The following is a 14,680-nucleotide window of genomic DNA, read 5'->3' as shown; positions in this document are numbered from 1 at the left end:
CCGTCTGCCTGTGCATGAACTTTGCTGGTGCCGACTTAGTATGGTCAGGTATCAGCTCTGTAGTATGTGGCATCACAGGAGATGGCATAGCGAGCTTAGGCATTGTCGGCACCGTGTCCTTCCTTGGAGTAGTTGGTGCTGTGGAGGAAGTTGATTTATGCCTGTAACTTGGTTCCTTATCTCTGCCAGCCGAGGTCCCAGTACTGGTGGTGCCGGAGATGCTCGGAGCATCAAACATGCTCACCCTGCTGGTCACCATGGGTAGCGATCTTGCTGGACACTGTTTTCTCTTCAACGGTTCTCCATGAGCAGGAGATGTCTCCCTCTTCCTTGCCTTTTTGGAGGAGAGGGTACTTGCTCTGTTCAGGGAGGAGGTACCTGGCGAATCCCCCAATTCCTGGAGCGGAGGGTGGTGTGAGGGATTTTTCCATAAGAATCATTTTGAGTCGGAGATCCCTGTCTCTCCTCACTCTGGCTTTAAGATTACTGCAGTGGGAGCATTTCTGAGGAATGTGCTCCTCTCCTAAGCAGCAGACACATTGTGAGTGTCCGTCAGAGATGGGCATCGCGTCCTTACAAGAAGTACATCTTTTAAACCCAGGAGAGGCTGGCATTTTCAGATTCCAATTTGGTCGTGGGATAACTAAAGGAAACAGAGGGAAAAAACCCCTAGGGAGGGTTTTTTTTTTAGTTTAACTGGTTAGAAAAAGAAACGAAATCTAGTTCAACAATGACTAACTAACTATTGAGGACTAACTTAACTAATAATTATTTTTAACACTTTTCTAGATGGTTCTGTGACACTGCCGTTGGAGCTCCGTCTGCAGCCGAGGACAGCTGAAAAGGATCTGACGGGTCTGGGATGCACGAGCGCTACTTGAATCTCCAACGGCATTGCGAAATAGCTACTGTGCATGTGTGCCCCAACCAGGTTCTGCTACCGAAAATCTCCGATTTTCTCCACCAACGCCTGAAGTGGAGCACCCACAGGGAACTCGAAGAAGAACTTTTAAATCCTTTATGACATGGTTATGGCTTGCTCTTTTCTGTAAAAGCCTGATAAATAATGGGCTTGAGGAACCTCACACTGATTTTACATAAACAGAATTATTCTCAGTATGTATCAGTGTAAGGTACCAATCCTGCAAAGACTTATGCAAGTGCTTAACTTAACTGAAGTCAGTTGGACACATTGCCTGCTTAAAGTTAGGCCCTTATACCACAAAGACTTGCATATTGCTTAAGTAGCGGGAAAATCAGCCCAATAGTCTCACAAAAGATCTCAAGATGATCAAGGGATCTTCGTTCACAAGGGCTGGACAGAGATCCACCTTCTCTTCAATACATACACAAACTCCAGCTACACATGACCACCAAGAATAGAAAAGATTCCACAGTGTTCAAATCTTTGGGCAAATTTCAACAAATGAAGAGGAAAAAAGCTCTACAGGTTTCTCTCAAACAAACTAGAAATTCCACCTTTAACAGAAATCCCATGTTATTTTATATCAACATGTGAAATTAACACAAAAGACTAAAAACTAAATTTGATTTACTTTTAAAATGGGTTTCTTTAGACAACTGAGATAACTGGACTACAGACAAAAAATGTTAAGGGAAAACCCTGCTTCCCCTTTCCTCTGCAGACACATAGGGCCCAATAGGTAGTGGAACATGTTCCACTGCACAGAGCACAAATCAGAGGAACTTGCATAGTAGGGCTCCACTCCCTGGTCTCCATGGGAATGTGAAGGATGGAGGATAAATCAGCAGATCTGGGACTGAAGATCTATGGTTCAAACATATCTTTGTGAAGTAGGTCAGGCCTGAGTCTTCAGGAGTTGCAGAGTGGCTCCATGGCCTAGGGTGGAGAGGGGAAGGATGCTATTTCCCTGGCCATTGGAGAACTCTCCCCGATCAAGACACATCACTTTGATTTGCTGCATATCAGGGTTTCTCCCTTAATAAAAATTTTAAGAATTTTTAAACCATTAAAGATTTTTTTTATCCCTTTCTTTATTGAAACAAAACAGTGACATTTAAGTTGTCAATCACTATCCCAGAAAAGCCCTATTCATTTTATTACCTCTAGTTTGTGAGTGCTTACTCTTGGAACTGTAATTCCTGGGAACAGATCTGCCATAATGTTCTCAAACAGAGGAACATCTTCTGCAAGAAACTTGGGTAAATTAGCTTCTTTCAATGAATTGATAATGAGAGTTTCTTCTTCTGCAGGAACACTAGTATAATAATTTCTAGAAAAATTATAAAAAGAATGTCAACCCAGGCTATTTAATATATGGTTCTATCTGTCTTACACCCTGGGAGAATATCATTCTCATTTTCTAATTCATTTATAATTGTGCATCATACTGTACATTTTAGCAGATATTTTGAAAATAATCACATTTTTGTACTGAAAAGAGTTTGGAAGGACAAGGTGAGATCAAACTTCTTTATTTAATTTGAATTTCACCTTGGAACATAATTTTGCTCACTTTCCTCATTTGGGACCCAATCCAATTCTGACTGAAATAAAATAAAAGATTCTCACTGACTTCAATAAAAGTTGGATCAGGCCCAGGAGTAGTAAATTAATACAAAATCTATTCAACAGGAAAAAAGGCAAATGAATAGAGTAAAACAGGAATTCAAGTCATAGTATATTAAAACAACAATCATAGAAATGTAGGGCTGGACAGGATCTCAAGAGGTCATCTAGTCCATCTCCCTGTGCTGAGATAGGACCAAGTATATCTAGACCATCCCTGACAGGTGTTTGTCTAACCTATTCATAAAAGCCTCCTATGAGAGGAATTGCACAACCTCCTTTGATAGCCTATTCCAGTATATAACTATCCTTACAGTTAGAAAGATTTTCCTTATATCTAACCTCAATCTCCCTTGCTACAGATTAAGCTAATTATTTCTTCTCCATGTCCATTGAAAGTAGGACAACAATTGATCACCATCCTTGTTATAACATTTGTAGACTTATCAGGTCTCCCCCTCTTTTCTCAAAACTAAACATCCCTAGTGTTTTTTAAACCTTTCCTCATCAGTCATGTTTTCTAAATCTTTTATCATTTTTGTTGCTGTCCTCTGGACTCACTTGAATTTGCCCACATTTGAAAGTGTGGCGTCCAAAACTGAAAGCAATACTTCAGATGAGGTCTCATTAGTACCAAGCAGAGCAGAACAATTACCTCTCATGTCTCACATAGAACACTACAGTTAATCCACCCTAGAATATTTGCCTTTTTTGCAACTGCATGACATTGTCTCATATTCAAATTGTGACCCACTATACCCCCAGATCCTTTTCAGCAGTACTACTGCCTGGCCAATTATTCCACATTTTGTAGTTGGGGATTTGATTTTTCCTTCCTAAATGTAGTACTTTACACCTGTTCTATTGAATTTCATCTTGCTGATTTCACACCAGTTCTCCAATGAATCAAGGTCAGTTTGAATTCTAATCCTGTCCTCTAAAGGATTTGCAACCCCTTCTATCTTGGTAACATCTGTAAATTTTATAAGCATACTCTCCACTCTATTGCCAAGTCATTAACGAAAATATTGAATAGTACCCAACCCAGGACTGATCTAAGCAGGACCCTACTAGATGTTCCGGTTTGACAGTAAACCATTAATAACTACTCTAAGTATGGTTTTTCAACCAGTTGTGCACCACCTTTTGGTAATTTCATTTAGACCACATTTCCCTAGTTTGCTCATTAGAATCTCATGTGGGACTTATCATGGCTAATACAATCCAGTTCTATAACATAAATACCAATGGTCTTAACAGCAGTTGAAAGAAAGAAAGAAAGAAAGAAAGAAAGAAAGAAAGAAAGAAAGAAAGAAAGAGAAAAGCCCCAGATACATGGAACTTTTTTTTAAAACATACACCTTATGGAGGAACATCATAAATACATCAAAGGTAACTGGTTCCAAACTCCTTATATTTCTCCAGGAACATCAAATAAAAGAGGAGTAGAAATCATTATTGCCAAACATATACCTTACCAAATAAAGGATAAATATATAGATAATGAAGGCAAATGCCTAGTTAAAGGTACAATAGATGATAGAATGCTAATGTTAGGAAGTATTTGTGCCCCTAGTGACGGTCAAATACCTTTTTTCAGAAAGTTATCTCAGACATTTGAAGATTTTAGAGAAGGAAATATTATTATTGGATATGATAATAATTGTATCCAGATCCCGGGTTAGATAGATCAGAGAGATAGTATAATAAAGGATAGATTAATTCTGCTCCTGATTTTCTATCTAATGGATAAACATATTTGTGTGACTCCAAGAGGTGTCTTAACCCAAAGAAAAGAGACTACTCCTTCTTTTCAATATCCCATAGAACATATATGATCTCTAGATCTTTGCTTAGTACAGCAATGTCAGCACTGCAAGGATGCATCCCTTGATCAGATCATGCATTAGTTTAGCTTCTTATAAGACAATGGAAAGACACACTAAAATGAAAAAATGGAGATTAAACATCTCACTTCTATGGGATGACAAGAAAAGAGTTGAAGATATCAGAGAGGAAAATAAGCAATATTCTAAGGAAAACAATGCTGACTAGATTTTAAAAAGCACTCTGTGAGAAATCTAGAAAGCAGTAATTGGGGCATCCTAATTAACAAAAAATCCTATGTTAGAAAAGTGGAAATGCAAACATTGCTCAACAAGGCTGAAAAATTTAAATTACACCAGAAAAATCAATCTCAGAAAATACACAAAAAAATAAGAGAGGTCAGAAGCAAGTTAGATTTGCTACACACAGAAAAAGCTGAATTGGCAATCAGATACACCAAACACCTATATTATGAAAAGATTAACAAAAGTGATAAATTACTAGCTAATAGACTAAAAATTTAAAAGGAAGTAAAATTATACCTCCAATCTGGAAGCTCCAAATAAACTGGCAACTGGCCCAAAAGGTATATGTGAGACTTTTGCAAACTTCTATAGGAGAAGTGCCACCGGACTCCTTGTTGTTTTTGTGGATACAGACTAACACGGCTACTCCTCTGAAAGATGGTGGGAATGACTGGAAGAGGACGACGCTTCTTGGGGCACTGACCACACCTTCCAAATTGTTGCTTAAGTGGGGTTGCATGAGAAGTAGCCCTCTGAGGAGCGGATTTTCTACGCTTGGAGAAAAGCCTTTGTTTTCAGCACTGGATGTCCTAATGACATTGAGGAGTATAATATGGTGGCAGGGATCGCAGGGGGAGATGATACTTTCTGGATGTCTCTTAAACGCAGACGTGTAGGTGCCAAGAAATTGGAGTGTAGCTCAGGGGTTTTTAAGGGTGTGCAGGGAATCATCTGTGTGCTCTGAGAACATTTTTTTTTGTTTTGGTACCGAAGGTACTTGGGTGGGACCCACAGCTATGGCCCCTGTCAGATGCTGTTGAGGCGACTGACGTCATTGGGGATGGCGTTCTGGTGGGCTATGCCTCAAAGCATAGGCACTAACTCCATGGGTGCTCCGGGGCTGGAGCACCCACAGAAAAAAAAATTGTGGTTGCTCAGCACCCACCAGCCACCCACCAATCAGTTGTTCGGCGGCAGGCAGGAGGCGCTGGGGGGAGGGGATGGAGTGGGGGTGGGAAGAGGCGGAGTGAGGTCAGGGGTGGCTTGGGGGAGGAGAAGGGGTGGGAAGAGGTGGAGTGAGGGTGGGGCTTGGGGGAAGGGGCAGAGTGGGGACAGGGCCTCCGGGTGGAGCAGGGGTGGAGCACCCACCCGGAAAGAAGAAAGTTGGCGCCTGTGCCTCAAAGTGTGAGGAGGGAGCCCATTTTTTCTAATCCAAGTGAGAAAGGGACGACTTTCTCTTCGAAGGACGAGGGGAATGAGGATCAGCAGACAACCTGGCAGAACGCGAGGGCCTCACAAGGGGAGAGTCCAGGCCTGGGTCTGATGCATGCTGAAGTGATTTCTCCATAAGGAGAAGTCTTAAGCTAACGTCCTGGTCTTTTTTGGCTCGGGCTGTCAGGCCATGGCAGTGGGAACACTTTGTAGAACGTATCCCTCTCCCAGACAGTGTGTATATTGCAGATGGCCGTGTGTTACCTGTATGGCAGCCCCGCAGGAGATGCACCTCTTACACCAAGGGATCTGGGCATAAGGGTGAAGAAAAAAGCTTCCCAATTGGGATGGGTGGGAAGATGGGGGAAAATGAAACCTAAGCTATGAAATAACTGTAAAGATAAAGTAAACAACAAAAAAATTTTTTTAGAAGAAAAGGAGAAGAAAGAAATACTAACTATACTACAACTAACAGGTAAGGCACTAACTACTGAGGGAACAGGAAAAAGGGGGCTCTGCTGCAGATTCCATCCAAGACTAAAGGTGGTAGAAAAGGAACTGGGGGGAGTCAGTATGCACAGTACTATATATATATATACACACACACCGCTCACTGTGGGAGGGAGGAGGTGCACATGTATGGTCCGACAGGCACTGCTGATGAAGATCTCCGATCCCAGGCACAGGGAGCACTGCCACACCTACAGTGGAGCACTCATAGGGACATCACTTGAAGAAGAACACGAAATTTCAGGTTTGGCAAAACTGCAGTAGTTAAAATGAATATCTTACTCCAAAATCACTTCTTTTTTCCAAACAGTCAAGTTCCAGGCCTAGGAAATCTCTTAGATCAAATGGCAATCCATGATAAATTGATTTGGGGAAATAAGAAACCCAGTGTTAAGCAATCTACTTTACATAGGCCATGGTAAAAGGGAGGATTGGTTTTGTCAAGGCTGAATCCCCACTCTGGCACTTCGAATGCAGAAGGTGGGGGCCCACAAGGATTTTAAAAATGAATACTTGCCACTCCAAGCTTGTATTAAACTCCCAAAATTACAGCTTTTCTCTGACCTTGGCTTGGTAAATGCTGCCACTGCCCAAATGCAAAAAACCCCCTTGGACCCAGGAAGGAGCACTTGGGAATTCCTCCCTGTGGGGGTACCCTCAAGCCCTTTCACACACACCCCTCCGGGGAAGAGCTGAGAAAGAAAACAAAGGAAATTAGCTGTTGCTACCAGCTAATCAAACAACATGCACAAACCTCTTAGGACACCAAAAATTCAATCCTGTTCTTAAAAAGTAAATTTTATTAAAACAAAAAAGAAAGTAAATACATCTGGAACTTAGGCTTTAGTTAGATTTTAAAAGAGCAATTCCAAAAATTAAACACCCAAAATAGCTTTCTTGGGGGTTCAGCTTAAAGGTTACAAGCAAACAAAAGTATCTGGGGTTAGCACAGAGGAGTCCATTACTCATAAGAAATAAACTAATAACCCTAATTGCATCTTTCTAAACATTCCTGATCTACTTACACATTTGGGAGTTCCAGATAAGTAGTTCTAGGTATGATCTGATGACTTATGATCATACCTGGCTTAAAGCTGCTTACAGCATTGCTGGTCTGTGTCTCCGCTCTCTGGAGAACAACCACAGACATAAAGGGAAAGCTTCTTTCCCAATTTTAAGAAGTTCTAGCCTTCCCATTGGCTCTTTTGTTTAGGTGCCCTTTTCTTTACCTGGAGGACTTTGTTAACCCTTTACAGGTAAAGCACGCAGAGAACAGCCACCAAGAGGGACTTTATAACTAACTGGGTGTCTATAAAAGGAGCTCCCCCCCTTTATTTATCTCAGGCTCTACCAAACATTAAGCATTATCATCAAGCTAGTCAAATAAAAAACCTGATATACTGCATAACACCAAATCCTGATAAGCACTGGGTAGAGACAGAACAAGATCATTGTTGTGCCATCAAACTCCACATGATTCCCTGGATAAAGAATTCCCATAGGCCAAAACCAACCGCGAATTGAATAGCCAGCAAAAGCAGATTTTTGCATCATCGCTGAATGGCTGAAAGGTAGGGAGCTTCAGTAGAGGAGACAGCAGGGGCTGTAGGACCATTTTGGCCTGAAAGTGATGATAGAGATTTGGCCAAGAATGGAAGAAAGCAGCTGGGAGAAGAAGACATTGGGGAAAGTTTGAACTAGGAAGTGCCACAGTTGGAAGAGTGGGTATAGCCAAGAGTTTTGGAGGAGATGAGAAGTTAGCATTTGGAAGTGGGAAAATATTGGCCAATTTGAACAAGGAAATGAAAACAGCAGTTGCAAACAGAGGGAGTGAAGCCTAGAAAACGTCTGGAAATATACTTTCTATTTAACTTAAGTGACAGCACAAGCCATACAAGAAATGGGCTTGTCTTTACTATTTATATATACACATATATGTAAATTCCCACATATGCATAACAACAGCTGCTAAACACTTTGGACCAGATTCATCCATGGTATACCCTCATTATTTTCAGTGAAGTTATATCATGAAAGAATTTGGCTCTTTACCTCCCTGATGTAACTGAACATGTGACTGTAAGTAAAGCACAACAGGTAAGTAAAGCACAACTGCTTCTGGATGTCTGCTTTCTCTTCCTGGGCAGAAATGCATCACATTCTTTTTATGAGCCCAAAACTACAAGGTATTGTGCACACCTACATGCTACCAAGCAACGCTGATGCTAACAGGCCTTGAGGGTGTTCAGCAACTCACTGTTCTGGAACTTTAATACTTAAAATCTAGCTGTTGGAAAGTAGGATGCATCACTACCAAGGCTTTGTATCAACATACAACATAAAAACCTTTAACTGCACCTCAGTGCTCGCTCATAAGCAGTATGCGATGCCAAATCAAGGTTTCACCAGCGGAGTTAATATTGATCTTGCTTGTTCTGAAAGCTGGAGTCTTCAATGTAACTATCATCAGTTAAATCTTTTGCATATTTTTAAAGCTATTTTACATTTTTGTTTGTTTAGGGTAATGATTATAGCAGAGCTCCTCAGTCCTCCAACTTCCATCTTGTGATGAGACAACCCAACATACACTGGGCTGGTGATGTCAGCGTGTAAGTCAATATTCTTGTTAAAGATTCTCTGCTCACAACATTTTAGTTGTGAGATTGTGTATTATTTTGCTTGTTAAGACACCATAATAAAGACCTAAATTTTAGTAATATAGTGTGGGAGAGATTTAGAATCTTACTCACTGTATTTTTAATTCTTTTTTCTTCTGTCCAGCCCTCAATAACACTGTTTTTATGGCTCTCATACCAAAATCATAATGATCCTAGAAAACATTAAATATATTTCCTTAACGAGGCTAAAAGAATATAACAATTTCTTAAACAATATTAGACATAAATTGACATATGCACTTGAGAACAAGAAACTCAGTGGGATTGCTTGGATGCCCCTTGATTTGTCCCTTGAACTATATACTTATTATATATAATAAATTACTCCATTTGGAGAAATGCAACCCAATCATAGAATCAAACAAAACAGGTTTGATATAAAAATATATCTAGGTAAGAAATTTGTGAAACCAATCAATGACAGCTCAAACAAGTGAAAGGTAAGGCTATCCTGTGTACTTAACAGCTCATCATAGAATCTCACGGTTGGAAGGGACCTCAGGAGGTCATTAGTCCAACCCCCTGCTCAGAGCAGGACCAATCCTCAAACAGATTTTTGCCCCAAATCTCTAAATGGCCCCCTCAAGGATTGATCTCCCAACCCCGCATTTAGCAGGCCAATGCTCAAACCACTGAGCTATCCCTCTCCCCCACTAAGTGCCTAAGTGAAAAATGTACCCCATGCCTAAGTGAAAAATGTACTAAATTAATTTAAAAAAATCATAGTCAAGTCAAGGATTTTTTGAGGGGGCCAAAGCAATAAATTCACATTATGGAATGAACTCCTGCAAAATCTATTTTTCAATATTAAATGACTGATCATTATTGAGTTGTAAAAGCAAAATAAAAAAAAAGGTTACTCACCTTTTTGTAACTGTTGTTCTTCGAGATGTGTTGTTCATGTCCATTCCAAGCAGGTGTGTGCGCGCGCCACGTGCACGCCAGCCGGAAGATTTTACCATAGCAGTGTCCGTAGGGTCGGCTTCGGCGCCCTCTGGAGTGGCGCCTTCATGGCGCCGTATATAGGGGCCCTCTCAGTTCCTTCTTGCCGGCACTCCGACAGAGGGGCAGAAGGCTGGGTATTGGAATGGACATGAACAACACATCTCGAAGAACAACAGTTACAAAAAGGTGAGTAACCGTTTTTTCTTCTTCGAGTGATTGTTCATGTCCATTCCAAGCAGTGACTCACAAGCCTGAACCTAGGCGGTGGGGTCGGAGGTCACTGCAGACTGGAGTACTGCATCATCTCTGGCCTGGCACGTGATGGCATAGTGCGCCGTAAAAGTGTGGATTGAGGACCACGTGGCCGCTCTTCAAATTTCCTGCATTGGGACTTTTGCCAGGAACGCAGCAGAGGAGGCCTGTGCTCTTGTGGAGTGGGCCGTGATAGGCGGGGCCGGTATGTTAGCGCGACGGTAACATTCTCGGATGCAGGTTTTAATCCAAGAGGAGATCCGCTGTGACGAGACCGGGAGCCCTTTCATCCTGTCAGCCGAAGCGACAAAAAGTTGGGTTGATTTCCTGAAGGGTTTAGTCCTTTCAATATAGAATGCCAGGGCCCTGCGAACGTCCAGGGAATGCATCCTACGCTTCTTAGCGGAGGAGTGTGGCTTCGGATAGAAGACCGGGAGAAAGATGTCTTGAGACATGTGAAACTGGGAGACTACTTTAGGAAGGAATGCAGGGTGCGGCCTGAGTTGGACCTTGTCTTTGTAGAAGACAGTGTATGGAGGCTCTGATGTCAGTGCTCTGAGCGCCGAGACTCTCCTGGCTGATGTGATAGCCACTAGAAACGCAACCTTGTATAAAAGATATAACAGCGAGCATGAAGCCAGAGGCTCGAAAGGTGGCCCTGTGAGGGCGGACAGGACCAAATTGAGGTCCCAAGCTGGGACTGGGTGACGAGTATGCCGGAACAGTCTGTCCAGGCCCTTGAGGAAGCGACTAACCAATGGGTTTGCAAAAACTGAGCTACCTCCCGCTCCAGGGTGAAACGCTGAGATAGCCGCTAAGTTGACTCGAACCGAAAAGGGGGAGAGTTCTAGTGGTCTCAGATGAAGCAAATAGTCCAGTATGAGAGGGATCGGGGTTAGCAAAGGAGCTGACCCTGCTGCTCAGCCCAGATGGAGAAGTGCTTCCACTTGGACATGTACGTGGCCCTGGTGGAGGGTTTTCTACTATCGAGAAGCACCTGCCTGACCTGACGAGAGCATTGCATCTCCTCAGGGTTTAGTCATGGAGCATCCAGGCTGTGAGGTGGAGAGACTCTAGATTTGGGTGACGTAGGCGACCCCGATCCTGTATGATCAAGTCTGGGAGCAGAGGCAGCCTGAGGGGCGCCCGTATGGAGATGTGCAGGAGCGACGTGTACCAATGTTGGAGCAGCCAGGCCGGCGCTATCAGGATGACATGAGCGTGATCCCTGCGAACCTTGAGGATTACCCTGTGAACCATGGGAATCAGGGGAAAAGCGTAAAGTAGGCCGTCTTCCCAGGAGAGGAGGAAAGCGTCCGTCAGCGTCCCTGGACTGAGTCCCATGAGGGAGCAGAATTGATGACACTTCCTGTTCTCTCTCGAGACAAACAGGTCTATCTGGGGATGGCCCCAGAGTCGGAAAATTGATAGCACTACATCCCGGCGGATAGACCACTCGTGACCGTGGAACGAGCGGCTGAGAGCGTTTGCCAGCCTGTTCTGCTTCCCGGTAGGTAAGCTGCTGTCAGGTGAATTGTGTTCTGTACACAAAAGTCCCATAACGCGAGGGCTTCCTGGCACAGGGGAGAGGAGCGTGCACCACCCTGTTTGTTGATATAGAACATCGCTGGTGTGCTGTCCGTAAGGATGGAAACACACCTGCCTGCTAGGTGGGGTTTGAAGGTACTGCATATGTCAGACGCACCGCTCATAATTCCCTGACGTTGATGTGTAAAGAAAGATCCTCTCTTGACCAAAGACTTTGGGTTCTGAGGTTCCCCAGATGCGCACCCCACCCCAGCTCCGATGTGTCCATTACCCGGGACAGAGAGGGCTGGGGGCTGAGAAAGGGTACTCCCATGCAGACCTCCTGTGGGTCGAGCCACCACTGGAGGGAATCCAGCACCGGTCGAAGGAGTGTTACTACAGAGTCTAGGGAGTCCCTGGCCGGCCGGTACACCTTTGCCAACCAGGACTGAAGTGGGCGCAGACTGAGCCTGGTGTGGCTCACCACATAGGTGCACGCCGCCATGTGACCCATTAACTTGAGGCAATTTCTTGCAGTAGTGGTCGGGTAACATTGGAGACCGAGAATAATGTTGGACATGGTCCGGAATCTGGACTCTGGGAGGTACGCTCTGGCGTGTGTCGAATCCAGGACCGCCCCTATAAATTCTATTCTTTGGATTGGAGATAATGTGGACTTGGCCTTGTTCAGTAGGAGGCCGAGCTCGAGAAAGGTCTTCCTGATGAAGACCACCTGAGCCTCCACCTGTTCCTTGGCACAGCCCTTGATGAGCCAATCGTCCAGGTAGGGAAAAACTTGAATTCCCTGCTTGCGCAGGAAGGCTGCCACGACTGCCATGCACTTCGTGAAGACCCTTGGGGCTGCTGACAGTCCGAAGGGTAGAACTGTAAACTGAAGATGGGTGTTGCCTACAACGAATCTGAGGTAACGCCTGTGCTGGGGAATTATTTCAATATGAAAGTATGCGTCCTTTAAGCCGAGGGCGGCATACCAGTCTCCTGGATCCATGGAAGGTATAATGGAGGATAGGGAGACCATGCGGAACTTGTGGCGTCTAAACAAGTTTGTCAAAAAGCTCAAGTCCAGAATAGGTCTGAGGCCCCCTTTCGCTTTCGGTATTAGGAAATAGTGGGAATAGAAGCCCCTGCCCCTGAACCCTTGAGGAACTTCCTCCATTGCCCCTGCTGCAAGGAGGGACTGCACTTCCTGAATTAGAAGTTGCTCGTGAGAGGGGTCCCTGAAGAGGGACGGGGAGGGGGGCTGGTGGGGCGGGAGGGAGGAGAATTGGATAGAATATCCCCTCTCTACCATGCAGAGTACCCAACTGTCTGATGTGATTCGGGCCCAAGCACGATAGAAGGGGGACAGACGTGACAAAAAGGTAGGGTTGGACAGATCCAGAGTTGTGACCGGTAGATCGTCCCCGACCGTCCCATCAAAATGGGGGCCTAGGCCCCGGTGGCGGCCTTGGCTGAGCAGACGACGGGCCGGAGGGCTGTTGTTGCTGCCTCCTTCTGCCGGTCCTGGCCCGTCTGCGCAAAGCGTCTGTGTGGTTTTGAGGCTGGTACGGCCGCGGGGCCTGAGGTGGCCTGAACTGCCTACGTTGGGTAACTGGGGTGTGTAAGCCCAGCGATCAAAGGATAGCCCTCGAGTCCTTTAGGCTATGCAGCCTCTTATCTGTCTTTTCAGAAAAGAGAATGGGCCCTTCGAAGGGGAGATCCTGGATGGTCTGTTGGACCTCATGTGGAAGGCCTGAGACCTGAAGCCAGGCTCCTTGCCTCATGACCAGCCCAGTCGCCAATGTGCATGAGGCTGCATCTGCCACATCCGAGGCTGCCTGGAGGGATGCTTGGGTAATTAATTTCCCTTCTTCAACTAGGGCTGAGAACTCGGTTCGCGATTCCTGAGGAAGGAGTTCAGTGAACCTAGACAGTGCCGAGCATGTGTTGTGACCATATCGGCTCACTATAGCCTGTTGATTGGCTATCCACAACTGCAGCCCCCCTATGGAGTACACATTTCTCCCAAACAGGTCCAACTTCTTGGCCTCCCTGTTTTTCGGTGTAGCCCCTTGGAACTCCTGATGCTCCCTTTGGTTAGCCACATCGACCACTAGGGAGTCCGGCAGAGGGTGGGTATAAAGGTGTTCATGGCCCTTGGAGGGGACAAAATATCGCCTCTCTGTCCTCTTGGCCGTGGCGGCTAATGAGGCTGGTGTCTGCCACAAGGTGCGGGATGTGTCCGCAATAGTTTTTATCAGGGGCAGGGCTACCCTGGATGGACCCAACGGGGCCAGGATGTCGACTACCGGATCTGGATCCACCTCGATCTCCTCAGCTTGGATTGAGAGGCTCTGGGCTGCATGTGTAAGTAGCTGTTGGAGGACCCTGTTGTCCTCTAGGGCCGGTGCTCCTGAAGTACCCGCGACCACCTCATCCGGAGAGGAAGAGGAGATCACCTGCAAAGGGCCTTCCTCTATACCCTCGGCTCCAGTAGGGGCTTGCGGCACACGGTACTCTGTTTGCGTGGCCAGTGCGGGTGCAGGGTGCGGCACCGCGGCCGGTACCGGGGTCGACACCAAACGACTAGGTGTGCTGGGCGGTGCCTGCGGCGTCAGAACCATGGTCCCCGCCGGTGCTGGTGCCTGATTAGGCAGTGCCGGGGTCTGTTGTGGCACACTCCTGTCAGACAGCGGTGCCGGTGGTGGAGGCATTTGAGCCGGAGCCATCGACGTCGATGAGACTGATGCTGTCATAACTATAAAGGGAAGGAACAGGAGTACTTGTGGCACCTTAGAGACTAACAAATTTATTAGAGCATAAGCTTTCGTGGACTACAGCCCACTTCTTCGGATGCATATAGAGTGGAATAAATATTGAGGAGATATATATACACACATACAGAGAGCATGAACAGGTGGGAGTTGTCTTAC

General features: G+C 45.2%; 1 protein-coding gene across 1 annotated transcript in view; it reads right to left on the bottom strand.

The window, feature by feature from the left end:
* DNAH14 (dynein axonemal heavy chain 14) overlaps positions 1 to 14,680 on the bottom strand; it is a 468,480-nt gene that overhangs the window by 257,084 nt on the left and 196,716 nt on the right. Inside the window, 2 exon segments of the mRNA XM_054022851.1 lie at positions 2,087 to 2,240; positions 9,096 to 9,175. Coding sequence (XP_053878826.1) covers positions 2,087 to 2,240; positions 9,096 to 9,175 — 234 coding nt within the window.

Source organism: Malaclemys terrapin, chromosome 3 (genome assembly GCF_027887155.1).
Source record: "Malaclemys terrapin pileata isolate rMalTer1 chromosome 3, rMalTer1.hap1, whole genome shotgun sequence".
In the NCBI taxonomy this organism is placed as follows: domain Eukaryota; kingdom Metazoa; phylum Chordata; order Testudines; family Emydidae; genus Malaclemys; species Malaclemys terrapin.
This window is presented reverse-complemented; position numbering and strand designations above follow the sequence as displayed.